The 20,713-nt window shown below is 39.9% G+C and overlaps 1 protein-coding gene across 3 annotated transcripts in view; it reads right to left on the bottom strand.

Moving 5' to 3' along the window:
* Window positions 1–20,230, bottom strand: part of LOC149155562 (cytochrome c biogenesis protein CCS1, chloroplastic-like) — a 132,287-nt gene extending 112,057 nt beyond the window's left edge. For all 3 annotated transcript variants that reach the window (XM_089445712.1, XM_089445713.1, XM_089445714.1), the window contains exon 1: window positions 19,556–20,230. In XM_089445712.1, the coding sequence (XP_089301838.1) occupies window positions 19,556–20,018 (463 nt within the window). In that variant the 5' untranslated portion in view covers window positions 20,019–20,230. The remainder of the gene's footprint in view (window positions 1–19,555) is intronic.
* Between the last annotated feature and the right edge of the window lie 483 nt (window positions 20,231–20,713).

The following is a 20,713-nucleotide window of genomic DNA, read 5'->3' as shown; positions in this document are numbered from 1 at the left end:
TTGAGCCAGTTCTTGGTTGACCCTACCAGGGTGCATTAGGTTGTTGCAAGCACATATTGAGGTATCTTAGGGGGGCAATAGAGTATGAATTGTGGTATAAACAGGTTGATGGGGTGAGGCTTGAGGGCTTCACTGATGCAGATTGGGCAAGGAGTTCCACAGACAGGAAAAGCACCTTAGGCTACACATTCAATGTTGGATCAACTGTTGTTTCCTGGTTTAGCCGGAAGCAGAGATCAGTTGCATTGAGTTCATCAAAGGTCGAGTACAAGGCTGCCAACCTGGCAATATAAAAAGCTCTCTGGTTGAGAAAGTTGCTAGTGGGCTTGTTTGGATAGGAGCTAGAACCCACCATGGTCCACCATAACAATCAAAGCTATATCAATCTCTCTGAGAATCTAGTGTTTTACGATCACTCAAAGCACATTGGGATACGTTATCATCACATTAGGGACATTGTTCAGAAAGGTACAGTTAGACTTAAGTACATGCTAATAGAGGAGCAAACAGCAGACATTTTGACCAAGGCTTTGCCAAGGGGAAAATGTGTTTACCTCTGAGATAGGTTAGGTGTAGTGCAAAACACCTTCTTCTCTAAGAGGGAGTGTTGATTGGAGTAGAAGCAAGGGTTCTGCTTGCCTATGTGCCAAGGCTTGTAGGGGGACCCACCAAATACCCACTTAGCAGATTATTAATTTAATTAACTGTTTGCTAATGTTGGACTTAAGAAAAATTAAAAGGCCTAAAGTCAACATGCAATTAGATCTCAACCCTTTATCAGCATTTAATCTCAGTTGTTAAAGGGATGGTGAGCCCAATTCGACTTATAAGAGGAAATAGGGCGCAAAAGTGGCTAGTTCGATTGGCATAGAGTGTGTGTGTTAGCTTAACAAGAGGATGTTAGGGTTTCAACAATTAGCGAGCAATATTAGCGACCAAGAGGGAGAGAAAGAGAGGGTTGAACAACTCTATCTTAGCCCAACTATAGCACAGTCATACAACAGCACAAGTGTGTAGAGAAAGGTCATATTGCACAATTGTAAAGTGGCACAAGTGTAGGTTTGAACCCCATACAGAAATTACCTGCATACGAATTCTAAAACACAGAAAATAAACAATGCGAGAGCATAACACATGAAACACATATACACAGAGATTTTCCCCTGGATCCCAAAACCGGGACTACCAGCTTGATTTTTCATATATTCCTTTCAATGTTACAATACATATTTATACATGTTGAAGCATCCAATACCATGGACCGAAAACCATCGCGTTCAAAACCATGGACCAAAAACCATAGGTAGGTCCGCCCAACCTAATATAGGGTCCAAAAAAAAATTTCCCGAGGCGCTGCCCCGGACAAGGGTGGCTGCTGCCCCCCTTGTGACCCCCCCGTTGCGCAATCGGCGCAACAAAGGGGGGGCTCTACCCCCCCTCTAACCCCCCAGTTAACTACGTAGGTTAGTCGTGGAAAGAATATACACAACCCAACAACAAGTGCACAAGGAGGTTGTATTGTGCAACCGTACAACAGTAGAAGTGCGTAGTGGGTGAATTGTTTTTGCCTGGGAATTGTTCAAAGGGCTTTTACTATAAAAGGGAAGTACTCCCTTGCTGTAATAATTTCTTAAGATTATTTTTCTAGAGCTAATAGAAAAACACACAATTTGTAGGTTTTCCTCGGAGGTGGGTTTTCCTGGGTATATCCAGTGTTTCATGTGTTGCATGTGTTTGTCTTTAGTTCTATTTACTTTCATTGTGCATGCTATGGTTAGAAAACTCAGTTGTATTTGTGGTTTAAGTTTCAAAACAACAGTGTAGTTGTTTTCTAACTGCACGCTTGGTAAATCATAAATTAGTTACTATGTTTTAAGGAAATCTACCAATTTTGTTAAGATGCCTTTTGGTGAAAAGGTCACTGGTTCAAAACTCTATGGCTAAAATCCCAGTCATGCTAAGGGCTAGTGTGGCCTGTCGGGTGCGATCCCTAGGTGATTTTTGACAGCTTAGATGCACTTGGGTCAAGGTTACTCAAGTTGCAAGTTAGGCGTCCCAGTCATCTCAAGACTCACATTACCTAACAAACAAATAAAAAAATACATATACAAGATTAATTATAAAATGTAAGTTTCAAATATGCACAATATTATTTATGGTATTAAGCGAAAATTTGTAAATCAATCAAATTCCTACAAATACATAGGTATATCATATTCATATCAAACGCTACACAATCCTCAAGATTGCAACAATGCAAATTTCAAACAATCCATTGTTTAGTTCATAATTCTACAAGCCCACAAATAGACTCATATCCATCCATCTCATGTGTTGATTCATTAGAGTGTAAATGCCAAAGACACTACCACATTCACTTGCCACACCTCCAAAGTTAGCTCATCCTTGCCATCATCTTACGAACTTCCATAACCCAACATCCTAGTGGTTCCAACAAGGTAGTCTCCTTGTTGTCAAGATAAAAGGTAAAGATTTGAGTGAGCATACACTGAATCTTAGATTCTTAAGCCTTTTGAGAAGTTAGGCAATTCCTCTTCACAAAATTAATGAAGGAATACTCACTATGTTTTCTCTTGCATATTGATAAACTAGTCATAGGTGAAGCAAAATGGAAATCATGTAATTAAATTTCAATATTATAAACTTGAAAAAAATGTACATCCAACTTTGAACTTTAAAATAAAACATTCAACATTCCTTTGGAATTACATATGAAAGTGGATGAAGAGCTTGGCAACAAAGCAAGGGAGTATTAGCCCCATACTGCCCCCAAAATTCTATGGGCTCGAGTCTTGTCTTGCTAAATGCATGGTCTTGATTTGCAAAGTAACCTCCAAATGAAAATATTCCCCAACTCAACTTGTGTTAATATGATCATCACAAACACTAGCAAATATGCTCCAAGTGTCCATAACCTCTTCATCTTCTTTCCAATTTTTATAAAATCCTTTGGGATTGAGCACAAATAGAACTATATGAAAGGGTTGTGAAGATCCTCCATCTTGGGATACTAAGGTCCCACACTAATCCGTAGTTGCATTATCAATCCTAGAATGTTCATCAAACATAATTTAAGGAAGCCTCTCCATCATCTGAAGAATGCCTTCATGTACATCCCCTAAGAATAGTTTATAACAATCAAACATGTAAAGGGCATCCACAATACGAACAATGGTCACTATATCATACATCTAAGGTTCTCAAATGGTTTACTAGCACCAAGGTATGATCCCTTCCACCTATGGCACTAAAGGAAAACCACCATCTCTATAAGTGATCAGTGCACTTTTAGAGCTGCTACAAATAATAAAGATGGAAGCCTATACAGTCTTTGCACATCGAATAATATACAAGGTGGCATATTCCTTGTAGATTATCATAAATGTTTCATTATTAATAATAAAACTATTAGGCCCCCATACTACTAGTGTAACCCCTTATTGTTATTAGTACAACCTCCTTATTATATTGTTGTACCCATGTAGTCCCCATATTGTTACCATTGTGCCCCATAGAAGCCCACTATTGTTATTATTGTGCCCTTACATTATTATTGTTATGTCGGCTCTGATTATATTATGACTCCTTAGACTCCTATATATAGAAAGGAGGTCTTGTCATTTGTATCATCCAAGAATTGTTCATTTATGTAATGTAAAGGAGGTTTCCCCCTCGAAGAGGCTGAATTCTAAGGCGTTGATCTATCTTTTCTATCTTTTTGTGAATTGGTTTCATAACATTTGGTATCAGAGCTTTGGATTCTATTGTTTCGCTGCTCCAAATAGGTCATCGTGGCATTTTCGCCATAACTTTTTTCTGCAACGTTTCAGAAACTAAAAAAAAAAACCCATTTGAGACGAAATTTCATTGAACCTTGGGTCCAAATTTCAGAGCTTTTCGCGCTATATTTACGGAAATATGATCTAAGGCATGTTAGCTCAAGGTATACCAAAAGAAGAACATTGCACTCCACAACACATTGAGCCACACTTAGAAGAAACTTCTAACTCAAGGATATGCACCCACCCACCCACAACCCTCTTTAGGTTTGTATAGCAATAGACCAACGCATAATAACATATGGCACCATTCTCCTAAGGTGGACTTGAATAAGTTTGATGGTTCTGACCTGCCAGAATCAATTGCCCAAATGGAACATTACTTCGCCCTTCAGGGCATTACTAAGGACATGATGAAACTCAGGGTGGGGGTCCTGTATTTAGATCTAGAATGATGGAAATGATGGGAATGACATATAAAATCCTATTTGGGCTACATCACTTACAGTCAATTTGTTAAATATATCCATGCACATTTTGAGAGGGATAATCACTATTTGGGACAACTTAGCAAGTTACACCAAAAAAGCTCAATCATCGACTTTAGGATAGACTTTGAGCAATTAGTTATCCATACAAAGAACTTAACAAATTCTTTCTATAAAAATATGTTTCATTAGGGGCGTCAAGGAAGAGATTCTAGCACAAGTCAAAATGCAATGCCTTCTACATGGCTAGAGGGAAATAGAAGCCAAGATGGTGCTCAATGCGCAAATAAATAAATAAAACATCATTCATTCCCTGCACTCATCTTCCCCAAGCACAACCCCAACTCGTCCCTTCGAAGTACAAAGGTTTTCTCCAATTTAAATGGCAAACTGCCAAAGATGTGGACTTTGCTATAATTGTGATAAAAATTATGCTCCAAGTCGTAGGTGCTAAGACTGAAAATTGATCCAAATTTATATGGCCATGCAGGTCCTCACTGAAGACATAACTACCAAAAAGACACTAGAGTTACAAGTTGAAGACACCAACAATTAGACCCAAGCAAATATGGAACTTCTATTTCCTCACGAAGAACCCCTAATCTCCCAACATGCATTATCAAGCATTTCAACTCAACAAACATTGAAACTCGCAGGTTACATCAAGCACCATAAAGTTGTAGTCCTAAATGACAATGGAAATAATCACAATTTCATTCACAAGATAGTGGCAAAAGAAAACCAATGTTTTGTACACCCTGAGCACAACTTTCAAATCATGATCGCCAATGGAAATATGATAAAATGTGGGGGTAGAAGTGAAAATGTCAACCTTCATAAGGGAGACTATCAATCAAAATGCATTTATTTGCCATCAATATGGGTGGTTGTGATATAGCATTGGGGGCAAATTGGCTACACACATTGGGGCCAATCATAATGGATTTCAAAGAACTTTATATGAGTTTCACTAAAGAGGGACATGTACACACCCTTCGATGGCTTCAAGAAAGCTCCCTCGAAATAGTCAACTCCCATTGTATGAAGAAATTATCAAAGGAAGGCCACTTTGGCATTATTTCCCAATTTGATGCCATATAGGTTATGGAAAATCCGACACAAGAAATCCACCCAAATTTGCAATTGGTCCTTGACAAACATCATTAGGTCTTTGGACGCTAAGGGTTTATCCCCTTCTCGGGTAGAGAATGACCATGGGATTCCCCTAATTCCAAGAAGTCAACCACCAAAAGTACATCCTTATTTATGCCCTTTTGCACAAAAGAATGAAATAGAATAGATCATTCAAGAATTGTTGGAGGTAGGGGTCATATGGCCCAACACAAACCCTTACTCATCATCAGTAGTCATGATGTTAAAGAAGGAAGGCACTTGGTCCATGTGTCCAAATTTTAGGGCTTTGACAATCAAGGACAAATTTCCCATGATAATCCCATCTCAATTATTGACGATCTCCTGGATGAACTTCATGGAGAAAACTTTTCACTAAGCTTGATCTATGTTCAAGATACCACCAAATTAGTATGAATGATACAAAGGTTCTTAAGACAACCTTCAAAACACACGAAGGTCATTATGAATTTCTAGTAATGCCTTTCAAACTTTGCAATGATCCATCCACCTTCCAGAGCCTCACAAACAAGATTTTCAAACCCTTCTTATGCAAGTTTTTGCTAGTTTTCTTCAATGATATCTTGATCTATAGCAAAGCGCGGAAATCATAGATAGAACTTGTTTATAAGTCCTTACAACTCTTGAGTGACAACCAGTTATTGTTGAAGTTCTCCAAATGTGCTTTTGAGGCTCCTCAGTTTAAATATTTGGACCACATTGTAAGGTGAGAAGGAGTATGAGTTGATCCTAAGAATGTAGCAGTTGTGTAAAATTGGCCCCATCCCAAAACACTAAAGAGCTTGAGGGGATTCCTGAGACGTACAAGCTACTACATGAAATTTGTGAAAAATTATGATAAAATTATAGCTCCTCTAACATCACTCCTTAAAAGGAATGCCTTTGTCTGGAGTAAGGAAGCAGCACAGGAATTCACTACTTTAAAAAAAGCCATGTGCACTACTCTAGTATTAGTAGTGCATGACTTTAATAAGCCTTTTGTCTTAGAATGTGATACCTCAAGTAGAGGTATAGGAGCAGTATTGATGCAAGGACGCCCCTTGGCATTCACCAATGAGCAATTGTGTGACCAAAATTTGGGAAAGTCCACATTTGAGAAGGAAATGAAGGTTTTCCTTCATGCAATGGAGGCTTGGTGACCGTATCTCATAGGGAGGTGTTTGTAGATAAAGACTCACTATCATAGTATAAGGTAATTTCTCAAACAACAATTGTTTTCACCAAAGCAACATAAATGGGTCACCAAGATGTTGAAGCATGATTATAAGATCATATATGAAAAGGGTAAAGAGAATGTTATGGTTGTTACTTTATGTAGACAATTTGAGGAGGATGGATCATTCCTTTCCTTATCATTGCCAGCCCCATGATATCTTAAGGAATTCCATAGGGAATGACTAACAAACAATACTTTAAGGCAACTCATCTTGTCGTCACAATATCTAGCAGGTCTTGTAGAAGGGTGCTCTACAAGGTAAGCACTAGACTAAGTTACAACAATGAGGTATGGCCCACTGTCACCACAACCACTAATCCCTATTGTTTATGGACTTTCACCAATGGGAAGCTTCTCGGTATATAGGTCACCTATGAGATATCTTCTAGGCTTTAAGGGTTCAAGGTGACACAATAGGCTCCTAAAGGATGGCTCTACTTAGGTACAAGGCCCAATCAATGAAAATGAGGTAATTCACATCCTCTAGAAAAGCCTAATTAGGGCACGCTAGACCTAGGGCTTGAGTAATAGCATGCAAAATGGAATATCCTAAGGTCAATGTGCCAAGGAAAAGGTTTCCAACAATGAGTATTAGCAAGAAAATGGCATATGAAACCTTCAAAAAGTCCTCAAGTTGAAGCTTAGCCAACCTAGGGTTTCTCCTAGGGAAAATTACCTAGGGCAAGAGAATCAAAGCTCGAAAGGGAAAGATTAGCCACCAAAGAAGGCTGATTTTGAGGAAACCAAGTGTTACCTTGACGTTGAATCCTTCCACCACCGAAACTTTCTCTTCCAAGCAAATTCGTTCCAAGCCATAGTTAGGTCGCTTATTATTAAGAAGGGCGAATTAAGAGACAGAAAAGAGTGTGAAACTCAATTTAAGGATGAGACGAGGTTTGATCACCAATTTGACAAGGCCAGTGCTTAGTCCTTGGGTTAATGGAGTCTATGGATGTTATAGATTAGTTAATTCTTGCAAGAGTAAGGATGTTTTGATGCCCTAACACAAAACCCTAGCTATTATCTTTGTGAGGGATCAAAGACACTTGGGAGAGCTACAACAAGAGTTCACCAAGGGGATTATCATTCACATTAAATATATGAGTAATGCATACAATGAGGATATCTAGATTCTATACAATTAATCTTCAATAATCAATGGTGCAATAGAAAAACCCTAGATAACCAATACATTCCATACATTAGACATAAGATCAAAAATTCATCAATAACAAGGTACACTTACAAGATGAAATGCATGTATAATCCAATATTGATCCAAGATAACTTCTCCAATGATAAGAAAGTAGCTCCAATAGACAAAGTACTCCATAGATCACATCTTCTCCAAGATACAAAGAGGTTGAAATCTCCTAAGAGGGCCGAATTAGTCACAAGTGATGATGAATAGAATGAATGATCCTCTCCTCTATTTATATGAGGAGGATGACATCTAATTAGCCTAATAAGCCCCTAAAAACAAGTTTTATGACAACATATTCTTGGGTTACAAACCAACCCACTAGCTTCAATCATAAATGCTCCAATAAACACACATGTGTGAGCCACTAGACTTCTAGGGTTGATGTCATGCATGAAATAGCCTCCAATGCCATGTCCAAGTGCTATAAGGTGCCAAATGTGATGTAGAAGCATGTAAAAATCAAGATTTGAGGGTTAGCCCTCAAATCCATCTCAAAGGCTCCCTGTGGTCATAAGATCCGGCAAGAGCACCATAAAGTGGTCTTTATGGTTCTCCAATTGCTCAAAGTGTTCATCTTTGCTCCACCGTTGAGGGCTTTCCAAGTGCAACTAGCCTCCCATAGTCTCGGAAGGTGACACCATCCTCATCTAGGTCCTGAATCAACGTTCATCTATCAATTGGTGCTAAGGCCGACCTAGGGGCATGTTGGTTTCAAGTGTGTCATCCTAAAGAATCATCAAATCCAATGCAAAGTAGTACAACATCCTTGGTGCAAAAGGTACCTTGGTACATGTGTCAAATGTTGTTGCTAATAGGAGGCCCAAAAGTCTCAATGCTTCACCTATTTGTGCCAATATGTTTCTCTAACGACCTAGGTACCTATGGAAAGGTGCCCAGTACATGGGTTACTAAACCACTTGACAATCACAACACAAATTCTTGTGAAAGCAACCAATCATTAGGGACCAAAATCATTATTGCATCTAAGTGAACAAAGCTTGAGTGTCATGGGCTATTTAATAATTCATATAAGGATCCCTTACCAAAATTAGGGCCTTGAACTCGCAATGGTGTTTTCTCCCTGGGTAGGAGTGGCTAAAGGAGAACCCTATTAAGTGTTTCCATCCCCTAAGGGAAGTAACATTTCCTCAGTCCACCCTTCAATTGATAGGTGTCAATGAATAATAATGATGGTAACGGAGGGGATAAGACTTCATGGCCAAGTGCCATAGTCAAAGGGAATGGCTGATGGGGGTATCCACATCCTTAGTGTATAGATGTGAGAAGGGAGCATTCGTGGATGCATGAATTACCAACTTGGCCATTATTTTTCCACCCCTCTTGTGCGCCTTTTAGTTTTTCTTGATTTTTCTTTGTATTACTACTCATAACTCAAGGGTTAGAGCTTTCTTTAAATGATGTTGCAGTTGTATTACCCCTTAGTGATGAGTCATTTCATTGCTTATCAAGGTTGGGACATTGAAGGGTTCCTTCTTTTGATGTAATGGAGCAACATCTGCTCAAGAACCAGGTGATTGATCCGGATTTAAGCAGGAACGCAATAGATTACAGAGATAACCATAAATACAGAGATGCGATAACCATAAAAACAGAGATGCGGCGGAAATAATACTTCATTTCATTAATGGAGAATACTGAAATATGCTTACAAATAGAAATAACCCAGCTAGGGTGATGGTAGCTTATCTCTGAGAAGAGATGTGTCGGCTACATGCCTCTGAACTGTTTCGAACTGTGTTTACAATGAGGCTCGAAGGCCTATTTATTATTGAGAAACAATGGAAAACCCTTAACATTCCAAAACCTAACCCTAGAAGATGAAACGCCAAACTATGGGCCCTGTTTGGGTAAATTGGTACATCAACTTCTCGGGGTCGTAACTTTGGCATACGATCTCCGTTTGACGCGCATGATAGCCCGTTGGAAAGATCTCTCCGAGGACTACGACGGAAAAGACGATTTTTTACCAAAAAAATCGCGGGAGGTAGATTTCCCAAAAAACGTCGTTTAGGGCCTCAAAACGGCTCCGGAAGTTTAGGACCCGAAAAACTGCTAAAAATAGTAAACTGCGCTATAATTAAGGAAACTGAAAAAACTGAAAGAGACAGTTGTGGGGGTCCAAATGGGATAGGTGGGTGGCCACCAACATCCACCTGGATCATTCCTCCCCCCTTAGGAAGCAATGGTCCCCATTGCGTTGAGTTCCTCCTTGAGATGAGGAAGCTTCTGCTGAGCTGGGTCTCCAGTGAGCTGTTCTGCAATCTCTGATGTGTCCAGAAATGGTGGGAAGCATGGTCGGCGATGGTCCACATTGAACAATCAGTGCAAGCGAAGGAATGGAGGAATGTTGTGCTTCAAAGCATTGTTGCCCACAGCCTTGTTACTGGTGTAAGGACCATGTCGAAGCGGTCTGAGTTTCTGATGGGTTCTAGTAAGGCGTTCTCTCTGCAGATGTAACCAAACTTTTTCGCCCACCTGAAACTTGTGTGGTACCCCTCTGGGTAAGGAGAAGTTGTTCCTGTGTTCTGTCATGACTGTATCCCTATGTTGTTGCTGCTGCGTGGAGGAACCCTTTGCGGGGGTCATGGATGTAGCAACGATCTTCCCCTTACTTTGGGAGCGAACCAGACAGAAAATAAATTTCCTAGTCTGTGAGATGAGCTTGCTGCCTTTCTTAGCAATGATCAAAGAGGTGGTGGTAGGTGGAGCTACCTCTGGTATCCTGTATAATGAATTATCCAAAGAAATAATGATAGCGCGAGGCCTTGACTCATACACAGCATGTCGCCTCCACAAGTATGGCTAGCCTAATAGTACATCACAAACATCCAGAGGTGTAACATCACACAATACCTCATCTGTGAAGGGCTTGATGCTGTAGGGAAGGCGGCACTGCTGGTGAAATTTGAGATCTCGTCCTTCGTGAAGCCACCCGATACTGTACGGTTGTGGGTGTGGCGTAGTTGGTAGGCCCAACCGCTTCACGACCTCTGTTGAAACGAGGTTCTTTTCGCTGCCACTATCGACAATGAATTGCAGCGGTGAACCCTTCACCCACATCTGTGAGTGGAAAAGACGTTCCCCCTCCTCTGGCTCTTCGGGCTCATTCTTCTGGATCTTGGCAGTGGCAACAGTGGCACTAGGATCCGCATCAATGATTTGCTTCCCTTTGCCATCCCCCTTGTCGGGTTCCGGCTCAGAGTCAGAACATGCATCTGATTTGGAAGCCTTCAACTCGGCCACCAACAACTGCTTGGTCCAACACTCACTTGTGTTATGAGTGGGACTCTTGTGGAACTCACACCACTTTCCTGTGTCCTTCTTCGGCTTCGTGGTGTTGTTCTTTTCTTGCAGCTTAGAGGGGTTGTCTTGGGTCACCCCGCCTTGGCTTTGTCCTTTGGGCTTCGGATTTGCAGATCCAAAGTCTCGCTTCTTCTATTTGAACTTTTGCTCGATTTTGACAGCGTATCGGTATGCTGTGCCGAGTGAGGAGATGTTCAAGAACTCCATCTCTTCCTGGATGTATCTGTGTAGGCAGCCGCAGTATTTGAGTACCAGATGCAGCTCAGAATCTTTGATACCCAACTGTGTGCGAAGGGTATGAAAAATATTTCTCTGGTACATCTTGGTCTCGTCCCTGCCGCAGTGTGGCCCATTTGATGTATTTGTCCTCATAGCTTTTGACAGGGTAGTACTGCTCCTTGATGGCATCCCGGAAGTCATTCCAAGTGGGGGCGGCTGAAAACAGTGAACCTGTACTTTCATCCTTCTGCTCGCAGTATGTTTCCCACCAGTCCTTGACGTGGGGGGCTGCTTTGAGAAGAGCGAAAACAATCTTTTCCCGACTTGAAAATTCATGAACAGAAAAATACCCATCTAGCAGATTTAACCATTTATCTACGGCATCTGCGTCTATTTGACCCTCGAAGATGGGGATTTCAAAATTAACTTGTACCTTAAACGGTGTGGCGTTTCCAGAGTAGCTGTTGGAAGCCGATGCGTCGCCTCTGGGTAGCCGCTGAAGGATCTGCGCAAAGCTATCCATCATCGCGTTCCTTTGCCGCTCGAGGGCTTCTTCGAGCAAGATTCTGATAGGATCTCCTGCCCCCTCGTCTTTCTTCTCATCCGCCATGGGAGGTCGTCGAGATTTGCGAGGCTGGTCTTGCAAAGGTTCGACCAATTCAAGCCCTAACTCCTTATATCCCGACCTCGTTGGGGACATGCAAAGAAAAACAGAGAAAAAGCAGACCGCTCTGATACCACTGATCCGGATTTAAGCAAGAACGCAATAGATTACAGAGATAACCATAAATACAGAGATGCGATAACCATAAAAACAGAGATGCAGCGGAAATAATACTTCATTTCATTAATGGAGAATACTGAAATATGCTTACAAATAGAAATAACCCAGCTAGGGCGATGGTAGCTTATCTCTGAGAAGAGATGTGTCGGCTACATGCCTCTGAACTGTTTCGAATTGTGTTTACAATGAGGCTCGAAGGCCTATTTATTATTGAGAAACAATGGAAAACCCTTAACATTCCAAAACCTAACCCTAGAAGATGAAACGCCAAACTATGGGCCCCGTTTGGGTAAATTGGTACATCAACTTCCCGGGGTCGTAACTTTGGCATACGATCTCCGTTTGACACGCATGATAGCCCGTTGGAAAGATCTCTCCGAGGTAGATTTCCCAATAAACGTCGTTTAGGGCCTCGAAACGGCTCCGGAAGTTTAGGACCCGAAAAACTGCTAAAAATAGTAAACTGCGCTATAATTAAGGAAATTGAAAAACTGAAAGAGACAGTTGCGGGGGTCCAAATGGGATAGGTGGGTGGCCACCAACATCCACCTGGATCATTCATGGATGCATGAGTTACCAACTTGGCCATTATTTTTCCACCCCTCTTGTGCGCCTTTTAGTTTTTCTTGATTTTTCTTTGTATTACTACTCATAGCTCAAGGGTTAGAGCTTTCTTTAAATGATGTTGCAGTTGTATTACCCCTTAGTGATGAGTCATTTCATTGCTTATCAAGGTTGGGACATTGAAGGGTTCCTTCTTTTGATGTAATGGAGCAACATCTGCTCAAGAACCAGGTGATGGCCATAATGAGTGAGGTAGAGCTCATGCTAGGCTTTTTCCCATGTGCTAATTTGTACGTCCCTAGCCATCTCTTGCATTTTGATATTTTTTCTTTTGATTTTGTTGTGGCAATGATATGCTATTTCTGTTTTTTTAGCTACGTCAAATTCCTAGGGCAAAGTTTTAGGCACTACGCAAGCATGTGGACATATGGGTGTCAAATCCCAAAGATCCAATGGTCAGTTGAACCCGAAGAATGGAGATGAGATAAGGGATTGTAACATATGATGGAAAGTGTTAGGTATGGCATAGGGATAGATGGAATTACGCTCTCTCAATCAGGGCTTCCCAAGTAGTGCCCCTCCTATACCCATTGGGCCATTAGGGGAGGTCCCATTGAACTAGGAATGAAGATTAACCACCCATTTTAGGTGAGAGAACAAGATCACGGTCAAAGCCCATCCTTCTTATAAATCACCCCATAATCCATACCAAATGCCCAGAGACAAACAAGCATAAGCACCCAATTGCAAAATTATCAAAATACCTTTTGAGAGGAGGCCCACCTTCGTCCATGTGCTCATGTCGAATGGATGATAAGCAAATGGTTGATGCAAGTGGCAGAGATATATGGCATATCATCAACTAGTGGTGGCTATCAGGGGTTGTTGGCTGCATGGCTAACCAACTGGCTATCACAAAGAGGAGAAAAGTTTTTCTCCTGTAGGGTTACCCATTTTGGTGGGTAACACATCCAACAACTTCAAAGAGATCCCAACCCATCTAAAAGTTATACATGGAAACAAGATACATTACGCTACGAAAGGCCAATTGTTCTAGCAAAACATTTGATCCTAAAAATATGAGTCCTAAAGGAGTTACATTCGTCTTTGGTAACATGTCACTCTACTTTTCATAAAACCTATGAAATAACTAAACGTTCATTCTTTTGGGAAGGCATAAAAACATATATCGAAGATTTCGTAGCATCCAATGATACTTTTCAAAGAAACAATGAAGATACCTAGGGAATTGCTACCTTTACAAATCCCAACGTAGATTTGGACAAACATTTCAATGGATTTTATTGGGAATCCAAATAGCAGGAAACAAATTAGTCATCATGGTACTGATTGATAGTCTTTCAAAAGCTGCTCATTTTTTGCCCTAGCTCATCCTTTCACTCCTTTTTCAGTTGCCTAGGCCTTCACAGATCAGATCTTTAAGCTACATGGTATGCCCTCTTCCATTGTCTTGGATTGCGACTCCACATTCACTAGCAAAGTTTGGCAAGACTTCAAGGTACACAACCAAATATGAGCATTACATATCATCCTCAAAGTGATGATCAAACAGAAGTGGTCAATAAGTGCTTAGAAACCTATTTGAGATGCTTTGCTTCTGAAGAGCCACACTAATGGGCACAATGGCTTCCCCTTGCCAAATGGTGGTACAATACCATTGATCATGGAGATACCAAAATGACACCATATGAAGCTATTTATGGCCAAATCCCTTATCGATGAAATCCTATGTACAAGGCACATCCTGTTGGCATTATGATACAGGTATGACACAAATGTTGTCCTTGATGGCAACTCTCTCAGATGGAAGATCATAGTAGGGTAGGTAAACAGCAAGAATGAAGAAAGTAAGATATATGCAGGTTCACTATAGACCAAGCTGCGTGTACACGCGGGCTCGCAGACCAAAAGTCGCGTACAACGTACACATGCACTTTCACAGGAGGAAAGGCGCGTACATGTTGGAAAACTAGGTTTTGGTCCGTAGTATTTGGTCCATCATATTTTGGTATTGGTCCGAGGTATTGACCCCAGGTATTGGGTCCAAGGTATTGGTCCTACGTGGTTTTGGACCATGGTATTAAGAGAGGCCTAAACCTATATAAGGAGAAGAAGATCATTAGGCCAAAGAGCAAGTGTGCAAGCAATGAATATCTAATGAAGTGTGAATTCTAGTATGTTGGTTATGGGTTTGTGATGCTTTGCTTGATCTGAACCAAGGATGCACCTATGTGGTGAATGAAGGTTGATGGACCGGGATCATGAAGACTAAAATGCATTATCATTATATGGTATGATCATGAATAGTTCAGATCTGAATACTGACGCATGTCTTATCCTTTATATCTGATGATCTGGGTATATCTGAAGTAGAAAATTGCAGCGAAGGTATAAGTAATTATTTTTAGATCTGTACGCTGGTTCCCTTTGGTGAAAGAGCGTATACATGCTGGTTCGACACAGCCAAGTAGCGTATACATTATGAGATTTGATATTTGAGGTGGCTGTTGGTTCTAGTGATTGTTGCAGGGTTCCGGGTTCTGCTATGTGTTCTGGTGACTGTGGGTTTCAGTGATTCAGTAGTTGGGTGATTCAGAGATTGATGATGCAGATATAGTTGATGGTCGTATTGCAGTGGTGATTGATTTTGTATTGATGGATCCAGTCTGAAAATTTATGAAACGTGGTCCCTGGAAGAAAAGAGAAGGTTGTAGCCTTCTGTAGGTCAGCACCTACGTACTAGTACATCAGCTAGTACAAGAGCTAGGGGGTTGTAGCTCCCTTCCAGGAGAAGCTGGAGAACGAGAGAAGGTTGTAGCCTTCTGCAGGTAGAAGCCTGCGTACTGGTATAAGACTGCACCAGTACAAAATATTGTAAAAAGAAGTTTCTTATTAAAAGGAAGATAGAGACGATTGCAGCAGGTGGTTTTCACCCACATTGGGTTTCCACCTTATATCATGGTGTTCATGTGTGTGTCTTATGTGTGATGATCTGTTCTGTTTTTACTGCACCTGGTTACTGTTTATATGGTTAATGAAGTACTGATATGATGAATTAACTGAATCATAAGTTTACTGAATATACGCTAGTTGCATTAAACACAGTCGCGTATACACGCAGGTTCCCTTAACTGAAGTAGCGTATATGAATTTGAATATGGAAATGAAAAGTTACTAATTTGATAATACTGATTCAACCCCCCCAGTATTATTTCCAACACATCCAAGGTTCATGTGGTAGATAAAACATTTAACACCAAAGAAGTCATCTGTATCCTCAAAGATAACTTGGTTATGGCACAAAATCAAATGCAACAAGTTGTTTGGCATAGATATGAACATTCTTTTCCAAAGGGGGTCAAGTGTTCCTTCACTTACAATCTTATAAATAGACATCACTAAAAGATAAAGTTCCCCAAAAGCTAGATCATAAGTTCTATGGTCCATATCAAATCTTACAATGCATTGGTCAGGTCACGTACAAGCTAGATCTCCCAACCCATTCCAAGATTCATAGAATCTTTCATGTGTCTTGATTGAAGAAACTTATGGGATCAAATTGCAAAGTACATACCAACCTATTGGAACTTGATGAAAAAGGTTCCATTTGGCACCAAACAAGAGCAATATTGGATATAAGAGAGCATTAGTTGCATCGATGCACAATCATGCAGTATTGATTGATCCAATGGAAAGATATCATCCAAAAGATGCCACATGGAAACCCAAAATAATTCTACAACAATTTCCTTACCTTTAGCCTTGGGAACAATGCTACTATTGGAGGAGAGCATGTTAGGGTCCCACTCTAACCTTCGTATTTAGATACTTTATTAATTTAAGTATTAGGGGGTTTACGCAGTGCATTATGTTAGATATAATTTTTGGGATTCAAATGCGTTAAGTCATTCACGTATGACCATTTCCATGAGAGGTAGTTGTAACTAACTAATTTCTCATGATTTTTGAATAGTTCACTTAGCACTCATTGCATCGGGTGATGCTCACAGGGATGAGAAGTGGGATTGGAACTAGTGACATGAATCACATAGTGTCAATCATCACTTCTAGGGCTTGCACCCGGTAACCAAGACTTCCTAGGAGGTCACCCATCTCAGATCGCCTCTGGCTCAAGCGCGCTTAACTGTGGAGTTTTCCCCACAATCAAGCCCACTTAGCTTGCTAACCCATTTGCAAAACCTTAGCAAGTATTGTGCCTCATGAACCATTCAAGTAGAGATCCCTTCACTCTTTTTGAATTTAAGTATTAATGTATGAAATCACCTTCATTATATAAATCTCATTAAATAGTTAGTTAAGTGTCACTAATTATAGAAAGGGTCCTCTTTATTTATAAGGCCCAAACTAGTTAGTAGGCTCTCATTATAAGTAGGCCCATAGGTAGTTAATATTCTCTATGGATAGATATATACTAAGTAAAAGGTTATGTCATACTTTGTCAAAAAATATTATCTTGGAAGCATTCTTGAAGATGCAAGTGAACATAATTCTCTATTTTTTATTATCAAAGAGATCTTTCTTAGGGTTTATCTCTCTTTCCTCTTGCGTTTATGGGTTTTTCACTAAATTTATGTGAATACTTTGAAGTTTTGGGGTTAATTTAATTACACTTTTGGTTCCACTGGCTACTTTTGTGGTCATTTGTTGGACTAATTAAATTATCTTCTCTTTAGAAACCATGCAATGTGATTAAAATCTTCCAATATGAGGTTCAAGTAATGAACAACACAAAGAGTCCAAAATATATTCAAGTAGTCATCCTCAATCATTTCCCTTGCAAGTATGTCACTGGTTGCACTATCTACTGCAATTGAACAAAATTATCTAAATCAACCTCTTCATATACCTCTTTGAAGAAGCCCAACAAATATGAACCATCCTTGGGACCTTTCCAAAACATGACCCTTCATGGACTAGAAACCAATTCGTTAATAAGAGGTTCATGATGGACATCTGTCTAACCATCTAAAACAATGAACACCCCAAAATCCCCCCACTCTCTCTAATGTCGTGAAGTCTTACTTCAGTGTGAGCCTTTTTGGTTATCGACCAAAAGGGATCTCCTCATTTTTTTCATTATTAAGGGGGTCGTGTATCCTTCGAGTGCATTGTTGACCAATATATTTACCATCTTCATCCAAGGTGACCTACAGGCATTAAATGTCATGACATTTGCATTGAAAAACCATCCAATTGATGCATCATTGCTCGATCAACATCTAACATCCCATAGATGATAACGTGGGGAAGACCACAGCATTGACTAGTACTACTATGAGGTTGAGTCCTTGGTAGATATTGGTATTCGTTCATGAGTTCAAAAGTAGTGGGTGTGAGTTGTTTTCAGCTTTTCAACTTCATTATATCGTTTTATTAAGGATATCCTCTCTAGGTTGGGAACTTTGTCACATATTTTCATTTGCTCCCTTTTCCCAACTACAAATAAATACCACCAAACGACACGTGCAACTGACTCAGTACTTGGAAGCTTGTAGTAAGGGCATATTCATGCTCATGTTCCCATTGTCCCACTCTCTACCACTATATGATTAAGTGCATTGTAATGCAACCCAGAACCTAGCTTTGAAAAAAACTTGGATGCAGCAAAATAACAAATGGTTTAGTAAATGGGGTATTTGTTTGAAAGTGTGTCCCATAAACAGCAAAGAGATAAAAGCTTTTGTTATGGAAAAGTTCCACAAGTGTACTTGGAATAAGGAGCTAAGAAGAAAGACAAATTACTATATTGAAGACTGAAGTGTTTAATCCCACTCCTAGTCATCAACCAAAAGCATACATAGAGGCCAATATCTCTTGGAGAGCCAAAATTCTTATTGCTCAGTTAAGGACTAATTCTCATCAACTCCGTTGTGAAACAGGGCATTGGAAAAGGCCAAAGGAAGTGTGGGAGGAAAGAATATGCATTTTTTGTTCTTCCGGAAAAGTGGAAACAGAAAAACATTTCATTTTAGAATGTGAGGTTTTCAAAGACAACAGGGAAAGTTATGCAAATATGCTGGCAGCTAGCTCTTGGGATAATCTATTTAGCGAGGGGTTTGTCAAGAAGCTGAGAGCATTTATTTTGAAGCTTCACAGAAAAAGGGCCGAATACATCAAGCAGATGAAGAAGCAATCTGTCCCATAGGCTATCTTTAGCCTCGTGAACGTTAAAATAATTTCTTCCTTTCTTTCTTCTTCCAAGTATTCTTTCAATTGGATGCTAGTTTGTCTTGAGTTAGTATGGAACCTCGTAGTGATACTAGTGATTGGGTACTTGGGCTTTATGCCATAATAATGGATTGGAAACAGCAGAAATCTAAAAATTATTGAAAATTCAACCAAAAGAACTTCAGACTCCAGAGCCAACTTGGTAAGCAACAGTAGCACTCTTCATATACAATGATGCAGTCCAAATTCCTCAAGCTTCAAACCTCCACAGTCTAAGGCTTTAACTGTGCAAAAATTATGGCTACAACATCCAACTTCAAACAGTTTTCAGTGCAGGAGTTTTCTTGGTCTCACAGCTCTCTTTGCAAGAAAACAATGTTAAGAAGGTTACTTTTAGGTTCTTTAACATTTTAATGGATACTTCTGGTCAACACAAGAAAGAGGACAATTTTTTCTAATATGAGAATTCATTGCAATGAAGCAAGTTTCGCATTCTCATGGCAGGAATTAAGATATCCATTGCCCAGTTTCAAACAAAGAAATAATGCTAGTATTACTGTAAACTCAACCCAAAAAAAAAAAAAAAAATCATACCTAGAGCCAATAGTCCAGCGATAACAAATAGTTCTCCAATGGCAAGGGGAAGGGATGACAGAAATTTCAAAGCTTTCTTCCAAAGTTTTTTGAAAATAGGAAATCCTCCAAAGGCCACTTGTTGCGATTGTTCCTTTGTAGAATTCTCATTTGCCATGGTCGTGTCTGAGAGAGAAGGGGCTGTTTGTCTTTCCTCCAATACATTTTTTAACTGAGAATTCCCTTTCTTGCGTAGAATCTCAGGCTCTTTGGCTTTGGCCCTGACTTTGAAACTTTTCCGAAGTATTCCTCTTTGTTTAAGCTGAAATATCTTCAGGAACCCATTGCTAAACTCATGTTTTCTAAATGCACATGTTGCTGAAAGCCTATTTTTCAAAACCCAATTCCTCGTCCCACACTCTGGCAATGAGAATGTGGAGCTCTGTAAATAATGCAGTGCTTGGCAGCCATTGCAGTAGCCCATTATTGGGATATCAGATTAGCAAGCCTTGCTTCGTTTTCGCGCATTGAGTCGTGAAGACATCTCAAGAAGCTTTACCAGGCTGCTATCACCTATAAAAACGCTGTAAAGAAAGCCGTAATCGTGATAAGGGATGCATACATAGCATCCACACAAGACATGCGTAAAAGAGGGATACGCATTGAACATGTATCCTTCAAAATATGAACGCGGAAAATATCTCTCTTGGCCAAAAGTTCAGTTCTTAAAATTAGTAGTGACTACAGTAATTATTGGTTGATAGTTATATCTGGATATTCATTTATCAATCAAAGAAATTAGAAAGAAATTATTTTAACATTCACAAAGCATTCTATATTGGATTATGGTATCATGTTGAGACATATTGTTGAAAAGGTTTGGGACGATAAAGAAGAAGTTTTCGCTGCTTTGTTGACTTCAAAAAAGCATTTGACACAGTGTCTATCAATAAATTGTGGCATAGAATGGAAGTGCTTGAAATACCTGTGCATTATAGAGTCGTTGTCCATAGACTTTATGAAGAAATGAAAGTCAAAATTAAAACCTCAGTAGGTATTTCAAAAAGCTTTAAAAGTGATATTGGAGTCAAGCAATGTTGTCCTCTATCCCCTACTCTTTTTGGTTTATATATTGATAAATTTGAAAAATGGGTAAATCTGCAAGGTGGAGATGGTGTT

This window comes from Pinus tabuliformis, chromosome 9, assembly GCF_031772625.1.
Source record: "Pinus tabuliformis cultivar Carrire ecotype Pingquan chromosome 9, CPIR1, whole genome shotgun sequence".
Lineage (NCBI taxonomy): Eukaryota > Viridiplantae > Streptophyta > Pinopsida > Pinales > Pinaceae > Pinus > Pinus tabuliformis.
The sequence above is the reverse complement of the archived record's forward strand: the minus strand, read 5'-3'. Positions and strand labels throughout refer to the sequence as shown.